The sequence below is a fragment of the Arvicola amphibius genome, chromosome 14, assembly GCF_903992535.2.
Source record: "Arvicola amphibius chromosome 14, mArvAmp1.2, whole genome shotgun sequence".
NCBI lineage: Eukaryota > Metazoa > Chordata > Mammalia > Rodentia > Cricetidae > Arvicola > Arvicola amphibius.
The window spans coordinates 6,998,000-7,017,389 of NC_052060.1; the positions used below are offsets into that span (position 1 = coordinate 6,998,000).

At 43.1% G+C, this 19,390-nt stretch overlaps 1 protein-coding gene across 6 annotated transcripts in view; it reads right to left on the minus strand.

Annotated features, from left to right (window-relative positions):
* Positions 1–18,390, minus strand: part of Rprd2 (regulation of nuclear pre-mRNA domain containing 2) — a 54,687-nt gene extending 36,297 nt beyond the window's left edge. For 4 of the 6 annotated variants that reach the window (XM_038311784.1, XM_038311783.1, XM_038311786.1 and 1 more), the window contains exon 1: positions 17,708–18,390. In XM_038311784.1, coding sequence (XP_038167712.1) covers positions 17,708–17,912 — 205 coding nt within the window. In that variant the 5' untranslated portion in view covers positions 17,913–18,390. The remainder of the gene's footprint in view (positions 1–17,707) is intronic. The other 2 variants (XM_038311788.1, XM_038311787.1) reach the window with 1 other exon arrangement.
* Between the last annotated feature and the right edge of the window lie 1,000 nt (positions 18,391–19,390).

The following is a 19,390-nucleotide window of genomic DNA, read 5'->3' on the forward strand; positions in this document are numbered from 1 at the left end:
ACCTAAGGAGAAAGAAGGGAAGATATCATGATTGAGGTAATCTTTCCTAAATTAGCCAAGAGAAAAATTAGAAGTTCAATCTACTTTTCTTCTTTTTTTCTTTTTGGAGACAGAGGCTCATATAGCATAGGTTGTCCCAATTTATTACAAAGCCAGGAATGACCCTGAATTCTTCTGCCTCCACTTAAATAAAGTTTAGCTATTTTGAAGTGCTTACCAAACAAATGGTCCTGAAAGAACTACTTAAATGGGGCCGAAGATACTGAAATCCAATATAGCCACGTATAGTACACATAGTAACTACAAAGGTGCTTCAGGCAAAGACAAAATCAGATGCAAAGCCTACAGCAGCTAATGACTAATCTTAAATGCAATTTTTTAAAATTATTTTTATTTTCTGTGTATGGGTATTTTACATGTATGTATGTATGTGTGTATGTATGTATGTATGTATGTATGTATGGTTACGTGTGTGTGGTGCTCAAGGCCAGAAGAGAGTGTCAGATTCCCAGAACTGAAGTTACAGAGAGTTCGGGGCCATATGGATGGTGGGTCCTCCGGAGAACATCAAGGGCTCTTAACTGCTGAGCCATCACTCTGTTGCGGGAGCTCCTTCCGCTCCTTCAGCCAATAGCCGCTGAGATACCAGCCCATTGGGGCGTGGTCTCTCAAAAAAAAAAAAAAAAACAAAAAAAAAAAAAAAAAAAAAAAAAACCGGCCACTTCCCTCCACTCCCTCTGGCTTCCGGCTCCGCTTCTGACGACTAGGCTCCCTTCCTGATTGCGCAGAGGGCTGTTGTCTGGGACGGTGATCTGTAAGTTTTTCCCCTTCAAATAAATAACCATTCTATTAATCATAATTCCTAACTGGTGTGGGATTGTTTGTGACTTACGCCTTCATCACTCCAGTCCCAGCAGATAGTAATTTATTTTGCAAATATAGTCTATGTTTGCTGCTATATTTTTACAAACTCAGGTTTTTATTAGATGGCCTAGAATATGATCACTGATGATATATAAATTCAGGGATTTGGTACTGTATACCTGTCAATACCTGTCATCTCAGCACTGGCTGATGCAGAGCAGGGGGATCATTGTGAGTTCAAAACTAGCCAGTGTAAATAGTGAGTTCCAGGTTAGTTGAGACCCTTTCTCAACACAAAAACCAAACAAAGCTTAAGGACGACCTTGGCACATTAGGACCCTGCCTCAGAAATACACACACAGTAAGCAACTCTTTCACCGTGTGTACCTCTGACTCTCTGACACCTGCTCACAAGATGCGTTCTTTCACCTGCTTCCCATTTCTGGAGCCGTGCACACAAATAGTTACTTTATGCTCTGCCATTGGGGTATCCTAGAAATTTCTGTGTAACCAAGTTTCCCAACGTATGTGCTCTGAAACAACAATCATATGAAGAAGTGGATTCACGGGCAGGTGGTATACACCTGTAATCCACTTAGAAAGTGGAGACACAAGCATCAGGAGCCTGAGGCTATTTTTAAATACATCCTGAGGGACTCCAAGGTCAAATAAGTATAGAAAATGCTGAATATCCTACTCTCCAATCCTCAAGGGAGTTCAGGAAACATTTGTTAATGATAATTAAAGTTTCACAGCATAAAAGTAGATTTAACAGTAATTTGGTAGCACCTTACTTGTTTATCTGAGACAAGGTTCTTTGTGTAACAGCCCTGGCTGTTCTGGAACTCACTCTGTAGACTAGAACTCACAGAGATCCGCCTGCCCCTGCCTCCTGAGTGCTGGGATTAAAGGTGTGCACCACCACTGCTCAACTAGCACTTCACTTTAAAAATGGCATTCTTGGACTGGAGAGATGGCTCAGAGATTAAGAGCACTGACTACTCTTCTGGAGGTCCAGCAACCATATAATGGCTCATGCCCATCTGTAACGAGATCCAGTTCCCAGAACATTGTGTACATAAGAAATAAAATAAATCTTTCAAAAAATGGCATTCAGGTGGGTGGTGGTGGCTCACACCTTTAAATCAGCACTCGGGAGGCAAAGGCAGGTGTATTTCTGTGAGTTTTTTGAGGCCAGCCTGGTCTACACAAGAGCTTGTTCCATGACAGGCTCCAAAGTGACAGAGAAATCCTGTCTCAAAAAACACGAAAAAATAAAAAACAAAAATAAATAAAAAGCCATTCTTGGACTGGAGAGATGACTCAGACTGGCTGCTATTCCAGAGGTCCTGATCTTAATTCCCAGCAATCATATGGTGGTTCGCCACCATCTATGAGATCTGGTGCCCTCTAATGGTGTGCGGACATGTATGTTGGCAGAACACTGTATACATAATAAATCTTCTTAATGGCATTCTTGGTTGTAGATTCTGCTCCGAAGCTAAGAGCTCCAGTTCTCAGGGCTCTGGAAACTTCTTCCTGGTCTCCACACACACTCCTCAAACAGGATGCATAGACACACATGTCAAAAAACACCTATACAAATAAGGGCCAAGAGATTATTTTATTTAAAAAAATGGCATTCTTAACATCACCATATCTTGGGAAATGTATGATCATGAGCCTTCAGTGCTGCTTTTGTCACTACTGTATGCACACTTATGCTCATGCATATGGTACAAACTATAGTCTGAGAAACCTAAGATGACAGATAGAAATTATTTAAGTCTAATAATAGAAATAAATTATTTTATTCTATTCAACTCTAGAGATTGCACCTAGGGTATGGCACATGCTCAACAGCTGGCTTGAGTCCCATCCCTAGTTCTAGATGTCTATAACCTAGTTGGTCCTCTGAGATATTGTGTGAGTTCAAATGTTCTTCCCTTGCCTGCTATCAGGATTTTACTTGCCCAGGCTAATCTTAAAGTCCTTGTCTCAAACTGATCCACTGTTCCAGGACAGGCTCCGAAGCTACACAGAAAAACTGTCTCGAAAGACAAATTTCAAATAACTCAACTTAAATAGTTTGGAAATTTTTTGCTCTGAGATAATGTGCTTCTAACTCTAACAGTCTGTAAAATAGTAATCATATCAATGGCAGCATTTTATGCTTTTTGGCAAAATAAATTGACAAACTTGAGATTTCACACATTATAAAAAAAAACAAGGGCTGGAGAGATGGCTCAGAGGTTAAGAGCACTGACTGCTCTTCCAGAGGTCCTGAGTTCAATTCCCAGCAACCACATGGTGGCTCACAACTGTTTATAATGAGATCTGGTGCCCTCTTCTGGCCAGCAAACATACAGACAGACAGAACACTGTATTCATAAGAAATAAATCGTTTAAAAAATGTATTTAAGCTAGGTGAACAAAGAAACAGGAGAAAATTAGAACAAAAAAACTAAAAAGAATTAAAACTTAGAAAAAAATTAGAGGGCTGGAGAGATGGCTCAGTGGTTAAGAGCATTGCTTGTTCTTCCAAAGGTTCTGATTTCAATTCCCAGCAACCACATGGTGGCTCACAACCATCTGTAATGAGGTCTGGTGCCCTCTTCTGGCCTGCAGACATACACACAGACAGAATAATGTATACATAATAAATAAATATTTTTTAAAAAAGCAAAGAAAATTAGAGAACAAAAGAAAAAAAGACAGAAAAATAAAGAACATGACCCAAACAAGATATGTATAAATTTATTCTGTACCCCTCAGATAGAAAAACCTTCAGTTCAATTTCGCTACACTTTGAAGCTTTTCTTCAAGACCTAGAGGTAGTCTCGAGAGCTGGTCCTACTAATAATATTAAGCACTGCTTTCCCTTCTATTCGGGGCTTCTTTATTGTTCTTACACTTTAGCAAGTTGATTTCCATGTCCCCAAAACATTATAATTAAGCCTCCAAAGGGATAATGCCAAATGAAAATTCTCGATCAGAATACTGCAATTTTCCAGGTTTTTTCTAACCAGATTTTGCATAGGCTTTAAGAAGCATACATGATTCACATATGTTAAACAGAAGGTCCTGAGGACAAAATGCAGATTAAGGCATCCAGGAGCCAGCTGCAGCTGTGTAGGGGTCGCCCTGACAAGTGAGAGATCCTGCCTTAAAAAAAAAAAAAAAAAAGACTGGGCCCAGCAGTTGAGAGCAGTGCGGCTCTCGCAGAGGGCTTGACGCCGGCACTTCCATGGTGGTTCACAGTGTGACTCCAGTCCAGAAGCTCTGACCTCTGGGGCACATCAAGCACAGTACACATACAGACACGGAGGCAAAGAACTCAAACACAAAAACTAACAGAATAAACCTTAAAAAATAAATAAACACCACCAAGGATGCTCTCTGGATGAAGGCTACCTAGTATACCCATTCACATGAATATGCACACACATAAGTTAGTTGAGCTGGATACAATGGTGCACATGTGTAATCCCAGTACTAGGGAGGCCAAGGCAGAGGAAATACTAACAGTTTTTTTTTTTTTAACTAACATGAGCTACATACATTAATTCCTCGTCTCAAAACCAAAAGACAGAAGGAAGCAGCAGTAGTTTGCCCCACGTGTTGCTAGGTCTTGTGTTCAATTCCTAGTGCTACAAAAGTAAGTACATAAAAATAAAAAATAAAGAGGGAGCAAGGTGGCTCAACAGATGCCGCAAAGCCTGACGACCGTTCTAACCCTGGGACTTATGTGATGGAAGGAAAGAGCCAAAATCTTGCAAGTTGTCCTCTAACCTCCAGATAAATGCCGTAGCATGAGTGTACACATACGTGCAACACACACACACACAAACACACACACACAATAAATAAGTACGTAAGTAACTGGAGGCATCCCGAGCACTGGCTCTGACAGTCTTCTCACCCTGCATCAATAACACTTCTTTCAACAACAGACACCCACAACTGGTCAAAGCATAGAACATAAGGGGCTGTAGGCTGCCCAACCAACACATCTACCACACAATTTCTACACCTAAGGCTCAAAGAATATCATGAAAGAGAGGGTAAAAGATTTAAGAGCCAGAGGCACAGGACACCTATAGCTAAATAGTGTACCTTAGGAATGGCAGGGAAAATAAACCAATAAAACCTCAAAAAAAAAAAAAAATGAACAAGATCAGCATGACAGCACAGTCAATATGCTAACTTGAACAGCAAAATTTTCCTATGGTCCCTCCCCTAGATAAAGAGCTACAGGTGGTCAATGGCTACTGAGACAAGAAAAATTAGTTTCCTTCATGGGTGAGATTTCAAATGGGATGTCCAGTTCCAAAGTGATCCGCCCTAGACATGTTCACAGGAACAATACTAACTGGAGTCAGTAAGTGTATATACATGTACATGTGCACAAACACACAACAATAATCAGAGACCATGAATTTGGAGAGGGGAGGAATTTAGAGGGAAGGAAGGGGTGGGAGTGATGTATGAAGTTCTCAAAAAGAAAAAATAATAAGAGGCTGGAGTGATGGCTTTGGAATTAAGGACACTTGTTCTTGCAAACAAAAAACAAAAAACAAAAACCAGATTCAGTTCCCAGCACCAACATGATGGTTCACAACCACTGTACCTACAGTCCAGGGAATCTGACACCCTCTCCTGACCTCTGCAGGTCCCAGGGACAGATGTTCTCAAACATACATGCAAGTAAAACACTCATACACATAAAATTAAAAGAAAAAAGTTGAAGGCATGATGGGCTAGGAAAAGAGCTCAGGGGCTAAGAGCACTACTACTCTTCCAGAGGACCCAGGTTCAACTTCCAGCACCCACAAGGCAGCTCACAGCTGTCTGTAACTCCAGTTCCAGGGGATCCGACAAACAGACACTCATGCAAGCAAAACACTAATGCACATACAAAATAAAAATGTAGGTTATTAAAAAAAAGAATGAAGCATTTAAAAAATTATCTTTATCTTACCCTGAAAGTTTTAGTGTTTCAAAGCAAAGAGGAATAGTTGCCTTTCTGAAGGAAGTAACTAGATTCTATTACTACTTTCTGTACATAGCATGCAGTTGTCCTGTTCTCCTGCTGGAATCTGTAATACCACAAAACACCCACTGTTCTTTTCTAACAATTACATGAAAGCTTGTAAAACTTTAAGACAATTCTGAAGCCATTTCTGACAACTCTCAGTCTCAGCAATAATGTTCCCCGCTTCCCCTTTGGGGACCCAAGGACCTAACAATTGCCCACAAACGTACTGAAATGTTGGGAACTTTCCATCATCTCCCTGAGTCCTTGTGAATGTTCTCCAAACAGAACTCAGTTATTGACTAGGGGCAAGATAACCCTTAGGTGTTGACTCAGTTACTGATGTTTTGACTCAGGCCCTGGGAAAGGGGCAAAGTGACCCTGAGATGTTTCCTCTTACCTCATCTGATCTGGCAACCACTCTCCAGCCAATTATTGGTAACAGCCCTTTTGAATAAGCCAATCATAATAGTTAAAGAACAACCCCCAGACACCCCTTCCTTCTGTGGTTTTTCCCTTTAAAAATAGCCTGTACCAGACATTCGGGGTCTTCTAGCCTCCCGACTGCTGGAAGACCCTGTCATGACAGAATTAAGAAAATCTTCATGCTTTCACATCAGCTGTGGTGATGAGAGACAGTCTCTGGGGCGCAACTCCTCCTCGGTGTTTGGACTCTAGGATCCAACAAGCTGATTTGTATAGTTCTTGGTTGTTTTTATTATCATTTCTGAGGTCCTTCTACAAATTAAACCTCACATGAACTTAGTTATTACCGTCAAACTTTTTAATTTATGTTTATGTGTGTGCTTGTGTGGGTTCGTGTGCATCGTGTGTGTGTAGTGCCTGCAGAGGCCAAGTGAGGGCTCTGGATCTCCAGGAAATAGAGTAAGTGCTGGGAACTAAACTCAAGTCCTCTGCAGGAGCAGCCAGTGCTCTTAACCACTGAGCATCCAGTGTCACACACAGTCAATTACTTTTTACCATAATTCCCAATATTCCCACTGAACTTTTAGAAGTATTCCTGTTAAATAATAAACACTTGGGGGAGAATAACTAGTTAGCAAAAGCCTAAGAGGAAAAAGTAATTTGGATAAAGCCATTATTTATTAGTTTGTAAATGGCAAGCATATCACCAAGAATAAACCAGTAAGCCAGGCATGGTGGCACACACCTTTAATCCCAGCACTAGGGAGGCAGAGACAGTCAGCCTGATCTACAGAGCAGTTCCAGGACAGCCAGGGCCACACTCTGCCCAGTATATCCCCAAGCAGCAGCTGTCTCACAGCCTCAATCACAGTGTGAGTATTGATTGTCTGCCCTTGGAATGTCTACATCATCTTCCTTTTCTTTTTTTTTTAAGTTTTTTGAGACAGGGTTTCTCTGCGTGGCTTTAGAGCCTGTCCTGGAACTAGTTTTCGTAGACCAGGCTGGCCTTGAATTCAGAGATCCTCCTGCCTCTGCCCCCCACAGTGCTGGGATTAAAGGCATGCGCAACCTCCACCTAGCCACAACACCTTTCTTTATTTCAGTGTGTTAATAAGTTCATGGAGATACAGGCAATATTTCACAAACATAAAACATTTTTATTTCTCCTGTGTTTCAGAACAGATCTCAGTGTGTGAGCACTCCACTACTGACTCTTTCATAACCAGCCCCTGCCCAAGCATGAAACTTAATTATTATGTCTAGAATATATTAAACGTGTTTTTTGTTGCTGATACATAGCCCTCCCTGGCTGGCTGCAAATTCAGTCCTCACATCTTAACTTTCCAGGTCCTATAGTGATTTAAATAATGCACTGAATACATTAAAACAACTGCAAATGAGGGACTTACACCTGTGAATTTTATCTCAAGGTATTTTAAAAAAACAAGACACCTCAAAATTTAACATTCAAAATTAAGTTTCTTTTTCTTTTTTTATGATTTCTCTGTAACAGCTCCGGCTGTCCTGGAACTTGTTTTGTAGACCAGGCTGGCCTTGAACTCACAGAAATCTGCCTGACTCTGCCTCCTGAGTGTTGAAAATAAAAGTGTGCGCCACTGCACCTGGCTTCAAGACTAAATTTCCCGTCTACCCTTCAAAACCTGCTCTACTTGCAACCTTCACCAGTAACCACTAACTCCTTGTAGTTGCTGAGGCAAAAATCAAAGTCATTGAGACAACTCTTGCCCCAAATTGAATCCATCCAAAAGCATGAGATCTCCCTGTATGGAAAGGTTCTCACGAAACCCATCACTGCTTTCAATGAATACATACCAGTAAGATATAAGTAATGAGGAAATCTTGTTGGCCAGATGTCGTGACTTACACTCAGCTTCCAGGAAGCGGAGACAAGAAGACTAACAGAAGTTTGAGGCCAGCCTGGACTACATGGTGAGTTCAGGGCCAGATTGGGCTATATAACAATATTAATTAAAACAACTATCTGGTGGGATCTACCTAGAAAATACAAGATTACTTTGAATCACCTCTCTCCACAAGCTGACCCAAGCCATTAACATTTTACAACAAATTACACTAACCATCTAGCTAACTGGTGTCCTTGTTTCTGCAGCAACCAGAAGAACCTTTTAAAAACTTAAATCAGAAGCGAGTAATATAGCTCATTTTGTTAGATTTATTTTATTCTATATGTGTATTTATCTGCATGTATGTATATGCACCACATGTGTGCCTGGTGCTCACAGAAGACAGAAGATGTTGGATCCCCTGGAACTAGAGTTTTATTGATGGCTATGAGCTACCATGTGAGTGTTGGGAACCAAATCAATTTCCTCTCTCTCTTAACTGCTGAGCCCTCTCTCCAGCTCCTATAGCTGAGTTTGTAGAACGCTTGTCTAGCATTCACAATATCCAAGATTCTATCATAGTCACACAAGCAGTGATCCTAGCACTTGGAAGGCAAAGGCAGAAGACCAGTTCAAGATCATTAAGGCTAGCAAGGGCTATGTAAGACTATCTCAAACAAACATGAGCTAGCACATATTTAGTCCTTGGTTCAGTCAGACACATGTATACCATACTATCATAAATCAGATACTATCCCTCCTTTGCTAAATGGCTCTCAGTATAAAAGTCCTAGGCTGGAATATGGCTCAATTCACAGAGGGCTTGCCTAGAATTCACAAGACCTGGGGTTCAATCCCCAGCACTACTAAAATTGGTCAAAGTGGCATATGATTGCAATCTTAGCACTCAGGACCTGGATGCAGGAGGATCACGAATTCAAAGTCATCCTCAGCTATAAGTTTGAGGACAGTCTCGGTTACACGAGAGACTCTCTCAAAAACAAAACAAAACAAAATCTAAAGTCCTTAAAGTGCCTATTAAGACTCTTGATGAGGGAGGGGCTGGAGAAATGGTTCCAATGTTTGGCACCAATTGCTCTTCCAAAGGACCTGGGTTCAATTCCCACATCGACATGGGAGCTCACAACTGTCTGTAACAGGGGACCAAACACCCTCACACAGACATATTTGCAAGCAAAACACTAATGTTCATAAAATAAAAATAAACAATTTTTTTTAAAAAAGACTCTCAATGAGCAGAGTTGTAGTGGCACACGCCTTTAATCCCAGCACTCGGGAGGCAGAGGCAGGCTGACTCTTGAGTTTGAGGCCAGCCTAGTCTACAGAGTGAGTTTCAGGACAACCAGGGCTACACAGAGAAATCCTGTCTAGAAAAACCAACCCCTCCCCCCCCCAAAAAAACTCTTGATGAGGGATTGGATTGGAGACATGGCTCACTATTAAGACTGCTTGCTGCTCTTCCATGACCTGAATTCAGATGCCAACACCAATGTCAGGTGGCTCCCAACCTTTCAAAATTCTAGCTGACCGAACTGATATTTTCCTTTGTACATTCATGCACAGGCACATATGTACACACTAAGGCACACTCATGTTCATGTACATAAATAATAAACCTTTCTACTAAGTAAAGAAGACCTTTGATCTATTTATTGCCCCCGTGCCCCCTCCCATCATAAACTCTGAACTATCTGCTGATAAAGTTCCATCTTAACTGTTTCCAGCCACAAATGTCTTCTTGTTGTTTCTTTAACTCATCAGGCACACTCCAGCCTCAGGAACTTAAGTGTTTTTCTGTTCTTTTGGCTTTTAACATTTTTTAAAAACAAACTGTCCTTAAAAAAAAAAGGATTTTATTTATTATGTGTACAGTGTTCTGTCTGGGTGTATGAGTGGAGGCCAGAAGAGGGTGCCAGATCTCACTACAGATGGCTGTGAGCCACCACGTGGTTGCTGGGGATTGAACTCAGGACCTCTGAAAGAGTAGACAATGCTCTTAACCTCTGATTCATCTCTCCAACCTGGCTGTTAATATTTTTTATTATATTTATTTTGTACGTGTGTGTGTGTAACTCCCACAGGAGTTCTTTCCTTCTACCATGTGGGTCCTGGGGACAGAACTCAGGTTGTCAGACTTGGTGGCAAGCATCTGTATTTCTGTTTGATAGCATCTATCACCTTCAATAGATTTAATTAACTCGTTATTCACTGCATCTGCTGTCTGACAGGAAAATGCCCTGCCCACTGTGTTCGCCCACTGTGTCCTTAGTGCTCAGACAGTACCCGGCACAGCAGATGTTCTGTAAATATTTCTGATGGTTAACAGGCACAGGAGTTAACAGGAAGCTAGAGGAAGGAACAAACCCCCGTTCTACAGCACAGTAAGGTAACTATGCTCTACAACAACTGTATTTCAAAACAGCTCATACAAGTTCTTCTGTTCTTTTTTATATATCTGTGTCTATGTGAATGCATATGCATTTGTGTGTGCCCACAGAAGTCAGAAGAGTGCATCAGACCCTTTGGAGCTGAGTTGCAGGTGTCTGTGAGATGCCTAATATAGTTTCTGTGATCCAAACTTGGTTTTCATGATAGAGCAACAAGCACCCTGAACTGCTAAGTCAATTTTCCAATGTCTTGTAGAGGATTTTCAATGTTCTAAATGCAAAGAAATGATGTCTGAAGTATCACATGAGCAACTGTAGTGGTGACACACGACTTTAATCCTGGCACTCTGGAGGCAGAGGCAGGTGGAGTTCAGTGAGTTTGAGGCTAGCCTGGTCTACACGAACTAGTTCCAGGACAGCCTGAACTGTTATACAGAAAAAACCTGTCTCGGAAAAAAAAAAAAAAGAAAAGAAAAGAAAAGAAAACAGTCTGGAGAGATGGCTCAGTAGTCAAGAGCACTAGCTGATCTTCCGGAGGATCCAAGTTCAGTTTCCAACATCCACATGGTGAGTCACAAACATACGGTATACATGTAAATATGCTCGATGCTGTGGTCTCTCCTCTCGTTCTAGCTACTTGAGAGGCTGAGGCAAGAGGATCCCGAGTTCAATGACAGCATAGATAATACTCCATCTCAAAATACAAACAAAAAAAGTACTTTGTAACTCAGAGTTCAATACAGTGTCTACTTCACCTTTATTAGTCATACACCGTGTATGTGTGGTAGTTGTTGCTATGCTCTACAAATCTAGCCTAAGTATCTGCTGTAACAGATAGATTACAAGAAGGTAAATAGTTAAAGGAAGAGACCAGGCCTGCACAAAATGGTGTCATGTCTTTGATAAGTATAATAACCAAAGGTAAGCTTGCAGGCTGGGAGTAAGTTCAGTGGTACTGGAGATCACATGCCTCTGGTATCTCAAGATTCTGAGCTCAGTCTCAAACTCTTTTATCCCACAATATATATATGATAGCAGATTGAACTCTCTACTGACTAGTATGTATCTCAAACATTATATGACCAAAACTTTTTCATTACTTAATGTAAGTGAACCTCACATTCAGAGATTTTTTATTTAGTAAGAAGCTTAAATATGTTCAACTTGTTTTCCCTTTTTTATTGATTAAAAAACAGACATGATTCTCAGAACATCAAATAAGTACTTCTACCACCGTGGGGAAAGAATAAAAAACAAAACAAAGACACTCATATGCACTCATAGGTGTGTGCACACACTCACAGTAAATACTAAAACTTCAACATTCTCCACAAAGATATGTGTTTGAGGAGATAATATTTACCTTGGTTTGAACATTATAAATGTTCATAAATATGTACAATTTTATGTCAATTTAAAAACATAAAAACAAAAAAAGTAGGTTTTCAGGGCATGGTGCTGCAGGTGCATATCTTTAATACCAACACTCAGGAGGCTGAGGCAGGAGGATCTCTGAGTAAGTTTAGTCTCCTGGTCATCATAATAAGTTCCAGGACAGCCAACACCACACAGTTCATCCCTGGATTATGCCATAGTTTTAAAGGCTAGGCATAGTATATAATCAATCCCACCACTAGAAACAGGAAGATAAGGAGTGTAAGATCAGTCGGAACTACAGGAAACCCTAGCTCAAAAACAAAACAAACCTCTACTAACCTAAAAGATTAAAATAAGAGACACAATACCTCAATATTCTAGCTAATCTACATGGGCTAGGCTTGAATAAGAAGCAAATTATCTAGGGTTTTCTGCACTATAGAAAAAAATCTTTATCCTTTCCTCTTTTCTTCCCTTTCTCTCTTCTGTAGACAGGTCCTCCATTAGCCTTAATCCTCCTAGCTTTGCTTCTTAAATACTATGATTACAGCAAGACCCACTATACTTAGTTGCCTTTCTATTTTTTGTAATTTTAACTAAAGATGGCTGAAGGGTCAGTGTGATTGTTCAAGTGGGAAAGGAGTCTGATGAACTGAGTTCTATCCCTGGAACCCACAGGATGAAGGAAGAGAACTGACTCCTACAAGTTGTCCTGACTGACCATACATGCACTGTGGTATGGATATACCCCCGGACCTCAAAACAGATAAATGCAAAAAAATCTATTCTTTAACAGCTGAATGAAGTCTTATGAAATGTTTTGGTTTACAATTGATTGCTAATTAAGACTTCTACCTTTCCTGCAGAACTCATTTAAATTTTCACTTTTTGTTTCCTAAAACATATCAAACCACTCAATGATTAAGGGATGAAGCTGGGCGGTCCCAGCACTTAGGAGGCAGAGGCAGGTGGATCTCTCTGAGTTTGAGGCCAGCCTGGTCTACAAGAGCTAGTTCCAGGACAGGTTCAAAAGCTACAGAGAAAATCTGTCTAGAAAAACCAAAAAATAAAACAATAATAATATTAATATAATTAATAATAATAATAATAATAATAGATGGGCAGTGGTGGTACATGCCTTTAATCCCAGCACTAGGGAGGGAGATGCAGGCAGATCTCTGTGAGTGAAGCCAGCATGGTCTACAAGAGTTAGTTGCGGAACAGCAAAGCTATCACACAGAGAAACCCTGTCTCAAAAAAGAAGGCTGAGTGGCTAAGAGTGCCCTGCTCTCATACAGGACCTGAGTTCAGTTCCCAGCATGCACATCGACATTCACAACTCCAGGTCCAGGGAATCCAACTCACATACCCCCAAGGTAGGCACATGTGTAGAATAAAAATAAAAGTAAATTATCCCGGCCAGTGGGATATGAACAGGGGTCCCTGATAAACCTAGAGGAGGAAAAGGAATGGAGGGGACAAGAGACTCAAGAAATGACAGCAAAACAGGTTTTCCGATCAAGGTGCCACTTTATTATTCCCCAGAAGCTGTTATATAGCAAACGGGCAAAAGGGAGGGGAGGGTGTCAGGTCTGCTGGAATTCAGGTCTGGAGAGTCCCTCGCTGATAAGGAAATACTGAGGGTCTGTGATTGTTCACTAACAGAGGAAATGCTAACTGCTTCTAAAGCCTGGGGCCTGCAGGTCTCACTGGGCTAATTTCCTAGGTGTGTGCGGAACTTGCCCTGCAAAGGTGAATATTTTACTTGTGAACTCAAGACTGCATAAACAAAATACAGGTCTCAAAATACAGGTCCTTGCTTCCAGCAATAAATCATTTTTTAAAAGATAAAATAGAGGTCTCAGGAAACAGGGTTTCACTTCTGTCCCACTGTTTGTTCAGACCACCTTCTAATTCACCGAGAGGTTGGTCCAAGTCTCTCCCGGAGGGGTAACCCCACCTCAGTACTCCAAGCAAAGCTAACTCTCCTGAATGCTCAGGATCTCAGCAGAAAATAATTCATGTTTCTGTAGGTTAATTCTATACTAAGATAGATGTATTATCCCCTTAAACTCAGGCCACAAATTCTGTGAGTACAATGCTCCCTGTGAATAAGAGATAAAGACCATGGTTTAAGTACTTTGCACGGTGCACCCCCGAGGATGAAGCAATGGAGCTAAGATCTGATCAGAGCTCTAATTCTAAAGTTTTTCTATCTTTCTATACTGACTCTTGTTTTATACTAAAAATGGGAGAAAAAAATATAATACATCCTGACCCAGAAAGTAAGCCATCCCTAATGTTTCACTAAATTATAAACACTTTCATAATCAGGAATTTTTAAAAATTGTTCAAGTTTTTTGGGGGTGGGGTTTTAAGACCATATAGCTCAGGTTGGCCTCAAACTTGTAATTCTCCTGTTTCAGAATTCCAAGTGACCGGACTGCAGGCATGTGCAACCAGGCCAGGAGTATTTTATTACTCATTTTGCAATACTATTTTGGCAAATATTTACTGATCTATATCAAGTGCTTGGGGATATAGGGACAAACAAGACATAACCCTGACGGTTGAGAAAATAGGTAATAAAGATATAACAATACAGTAATTTAGCATGCTGAAAATAAGATGATAAGCCTGCCAGGTGTGGTGCTGAATGCCTTAAATACTAGCCCTAAGGAAATAGAGGCAGGCAGATCACAATGAATTAGAAATCAGCCTGGTAAACATGGCAAGCAAGCCCAGGCTTCTCCGTGAGTTTGAGGCCAGCCTGGTCTACATAGTGAGTGCCAGGCCAGCCAGAGATAGATAATGAGTTCCCACCTTAAAAAAACTGAATGAAAAAAGAAAGGGGAAAAAAAGGAAAGGAAAGATACAATAGGAATTGAAGGTAATGAAAAAAAGGCCTTCCTGAGGAGGGTAATACTAGAAATGAGATCCACAAGAGAAGGTGGCAGGAGCTGAAGAAGGCTGTACAGGTGACACAGGCTCTTGGAGGGGCCACAGTACAAAAAATTTAACTTAACTCTACTGCAACAATATCACTGGAAGGTTAAAAAGAGGAGGCATGAGCGGGGCATGGTAGCCCAATCCTTTAATTCAACACTCCAGAAGCAGAAACAGGCTGATCTCCTTTAGATTGAGGCTAGCCTGGTCTACATAGCAAGTTCAAGCACAGTCAGGACTACACAGAGAGACCGTGTCTTTAAAAAAAAAAGTAGAGCCTAATATCTGTTCATTAACGTAGAAAGATCACTTTAGAAAACAAGCACGGTGGTGAACTACAGACCAGCAACAAGGAGGCTGAGCTAGGCTGCCGCTGCGGGCTGGAGACCAGTGTGGGCAACACACTGAACACCAAACCAGCCAGGGTAACTCAGACAGAAGATAACAAATGTTACCGACATACCTAGATGTCTACCTATCGAATACATCTCCAGAAAGCATGGTTGCTCATTAATTGTTTTCATTACAATGCATAAACAAGCCCGTTATTACTACACATGGTAAGATTAAGGAAAGAGTGAAAACATCTCTGAGGACTTGCGGTGTGTGTAGTCTAGTGGTAGTGAGTGCTTGCACAGAACTCAGGAGGCCCTAGCTTAGCCTCATAAAGTGACAGAAAGAAAACGTCCCCTGAACACTAGCAGTCACTTAAAGTTAACCGAGGTCTAAATGACTAAACCTGATGTCAAAAGAAAAGGGAGAGGCAAAAGTGACGTCAGGAAAAGGACAGAGACTGGGAATGCCCAGATACCTACCTCACAATTTTGCCTAAGCAAACTTAGCAACCAAACTCTGTCAACATCTACACAAAAATAAGTGATAATACAGGCCTAAAACTATTTGCGTCTTACTTTTCAGCACCCAGGTTCCGTAAGCCAGAAAGCCATCAGGTGTAAATGCAAATGTACACAAATTATTCTCAGCTATGTTAGAAAGTTAAACTCCACTCCAGCAGGTTAAAAAAGAATACATTTAACTTTATTTACACTATGTAGAATGTACTTTTGAAATGAAATATTGCTCTCCTACTCTTAGTACCAACAAAGGAAATAAGCTCAGACACAAAACAGCATTGTCACTTGTGATCCACAAAGCACAGACAGGAACTTATTCTTGAAAATAACATAACCATAGCGTTTAAGGACCAGGGACCAACAGTGGGGAATGAAGACTGCGTCATAACTGAAAACAGGGTGGAAGATGTTCTCACATCAGCACTGTTTACTGCCTCTGATGGACCCAAAACATCAAACATTGCTTCAGAGTTAATGACAGAGTCGAATCCTAAATACACCATTCTACTGAGTAACCTTCAGCAAAATCACATTTCTGAGCCCTAGTGTCCTTAGTTATAATTTAGACTATAAAGTACATTAAAAGGTTTAAGGATATGGTTGGCATGTGGCAGATACTTAACATGTGAATCTCTGAAGGTAACAGCATTATTTAATATTGCAGATTCTAATCTGGCAAGAAATAAATGAAGAGATCTGATAATAGTCAACAGAGATTACCTAATCTGTCTTTTTCTTGAGTATCCTTCTCAGCACTGTATTTCAAAGAACTGTCCCATCAATAACTTTGTAGCTTTCAAGTTTGGGGCCTTTAATTTTGAAGTTTTACTCATTTGTTCACAAACAAGTAAACTCAAAACTATTCCAGAAGGAAAGACAGCCGTGCAATAAGCAAACAGTTAAATGGGCAGCACTGGCAAGAGGCTAGAAGGGGGGAGAGCAAACTAAAACTCTAATAAATATGTATGGAACTGGGATTAGGGTTGCTTGGAATCTACTATATAGCCCAAACTTCAAACTTGTGGCAATCCTCCTGCCTCAGCCTCCAGAATGGCGTGAGCCACCACGCCCAGTTTAGCAATCTATAGTTTTTGAAGACCGCTTTTCTACACCAAAGCAGCGATGCGGGGAGAGCCCCACAGGTTTAAGGGAAGAAGAAACTATAACTGGGGGGAAAGTATATGCTAAAATAAAGAATATTGAGAAGCCTACACGCCCCATTTTGACTGCCTATGCAAACAAACTCGATTCTCTAAAATGTAGTTCAGGTGGCTGAAAGTGGCTGGACACCGTGTATGTTTCGGTAGCAACGGTGATACCGACGACAGCTTCTCAGTGAGCCCGAATTTTACTGCTGTACACACACAGGTGAAGGGAAAACAGGTGGCCGCCTCACAGCCCCGTCGGCGCTCATTCCGCTTCCCAGGCAGCCTCCTCACAGCACCCGCCGGCCAGAAGGCCGCTTCCCCGACACATCGCCAGGGTCGCGGCGACAGCAAACCCTGACCGGCCCCGCAGATCCCAGGGAAGGGGACAGCTCAGAGCAGAGCTCCACCACCAGGAAACCCAGAAATCGCCAACACGCCAAGGCCTCGAAGGAACGAACGGACGCTACGATTTCCGTGAAGGCTCAGAAAAATCAACAGGACACCTTCCGAGGCTCGGAAAAGAAACCCGCGGACGCCCATGGGTCTAGGCCCAACGGCCCAAGGTCACGCCAAAGGAGCCGCGGAAAAATTCCAAGCAATGAGCCCCCTGCAGAGCAGGGCAACCCTGCCTAGGAATGGAGTCTGGGCTCGGGAGCACCCGCGCCCGAGCTGTAATGGGAACCCCAACTGAATGCAGCGGCTCCGCGGGCAAAGCCCCGAGGATCCGGGGCCGCACAGCCTCCATTTCGCCAGCATCCCCCCTTCCCGGTGCCCCCACACTCACATCTCCGCAGCCACTTCATCCAATGGTAGACGATCGTGCTGTGGTGCTTCTTGTTCTCTATACACCAGGACGACAGGCCCTGAATGGATTCCATGGTGTTGGTTACCGACTGGAATTTTCGATCCAACGAGGACTCCAGGGCCCCGGCGGACGAGGCCGACGAGGAGGAGGCCTTACTGCTGCCTCCGCCGCCGCCGGCCGCCATCTTCCCAGTTTGCACAAGCGCCGCTGGTCCTGTGGCGGCGGCGACGGCGGCGGGAGCGGGCAAAACAATCAGTGCGAGTGCGTGAGAGCCGTGGGAGGGAGGGCGGCCAGGGGGTGGGGATGCTGCACGCGCCGGGCTCTCCTGGAGGCAGGACGACTAGCGGGGCACGCGGGCGCCCCCCACGCGCGCCGAGGCGGGGCTGCGGCGGCCCAGGGTTGTCACTAGGGTTCGGGGGTCGTGCTTGAACCGGCGGCCGGGACCATGCGACGCCCTGCCAAACGCCCGGCGCAGAAGCCAATACGTTTAGCCGCACTGCCCTCAACTCTCAAGGCCCTGCCCTCATCCCGTCGGCCAGAATCCGGCGAGCCCGGGCGGCCTCGGCATGGGGAGCGTGACGCTGCCGGACCGTCCCTCGGGTGGCGGGACGCTCTCCGCTAGGCTCCCTGCCACAGAGAAGGCCCACGGCGCCCTGGTCACAATTTTTTTTTTTTTTTTTTTTTTTGCAACGCAATAGCAGCAGAGGACCAGCAAAAGCAACGCGCACGCGCGCGCTAGGCCCGCCCCTCCGCTTCCTCCGCGCCCTTGAGGGTAGGTGGGGGGGGCCTTGATGGCCCTGCGATCTGGCCAATCACGGAAGGCGTCGGAGAAGCGCGCGCAAGAGTCGCCCAGCCCTGAGCGCCGAGGAGGCGCGGCGTTCCCTCGTGCGCCTGCGCGTTAGGTCTGCGCCGAGCGGGTTGGGAGGAAAACCTGGGAAAGAGGGATGCGGGAGCTGGGGGAGCTGGGGATGCGTAGCGCTCCCGCCCTGCCTTTCGCTTCCTAGCAGGGTTGCTCCCTTGGAGCCTTTAGCTCGCACAAGGCTGGGAAATCCACACCGTTTTGCGGCCGCTGTTTCCGGAAGCCGCGGCTGCATCCGCTACCACCCCTAAATCGGGGATGTACGGGCGACAAAATGGCTGGCATCCATCTTGCGGCGTGGTAGGAGGTGCGCATGCGCCTGTCCCGCTAGCCGTTCTCTACGCAGACTCCGGAACTAAACGGAGTTACACACCCGACTTGGGTGATATCATTCACAGCCAGTCTACCGTCAGCACTCTAGAAAGAGGGAATAAGGAAATTAAACAAAAATTTCTCTGTAAAGTTCTCGAAGCGAGGAAAGAGTAATTGGCAAGATGTGGCTTCTTTGGTCGGTTATAATCTCACAATTCGGTAAAGCACTATAGTTTACAAGTCTTAAATACTGCGTTTATTAGCCTAGACTCAGATTAACCATTACATCTTGTCTGCCAATGTTAATCTTTTGGGAAGATTTGGGGGTTCGTGTATTCCTACTAAATAGAGCAATCATTTTAATTATGCCTCAATAGAAGAGAAGGCTTTTTATATTTATTTATTATGTCTACAATATTCTGTCTGTATGTCTGCAGGCCAGAAGAGGGCACCAGACCCCATTACAGATGGTTGTGAGCCACCATGTGGTT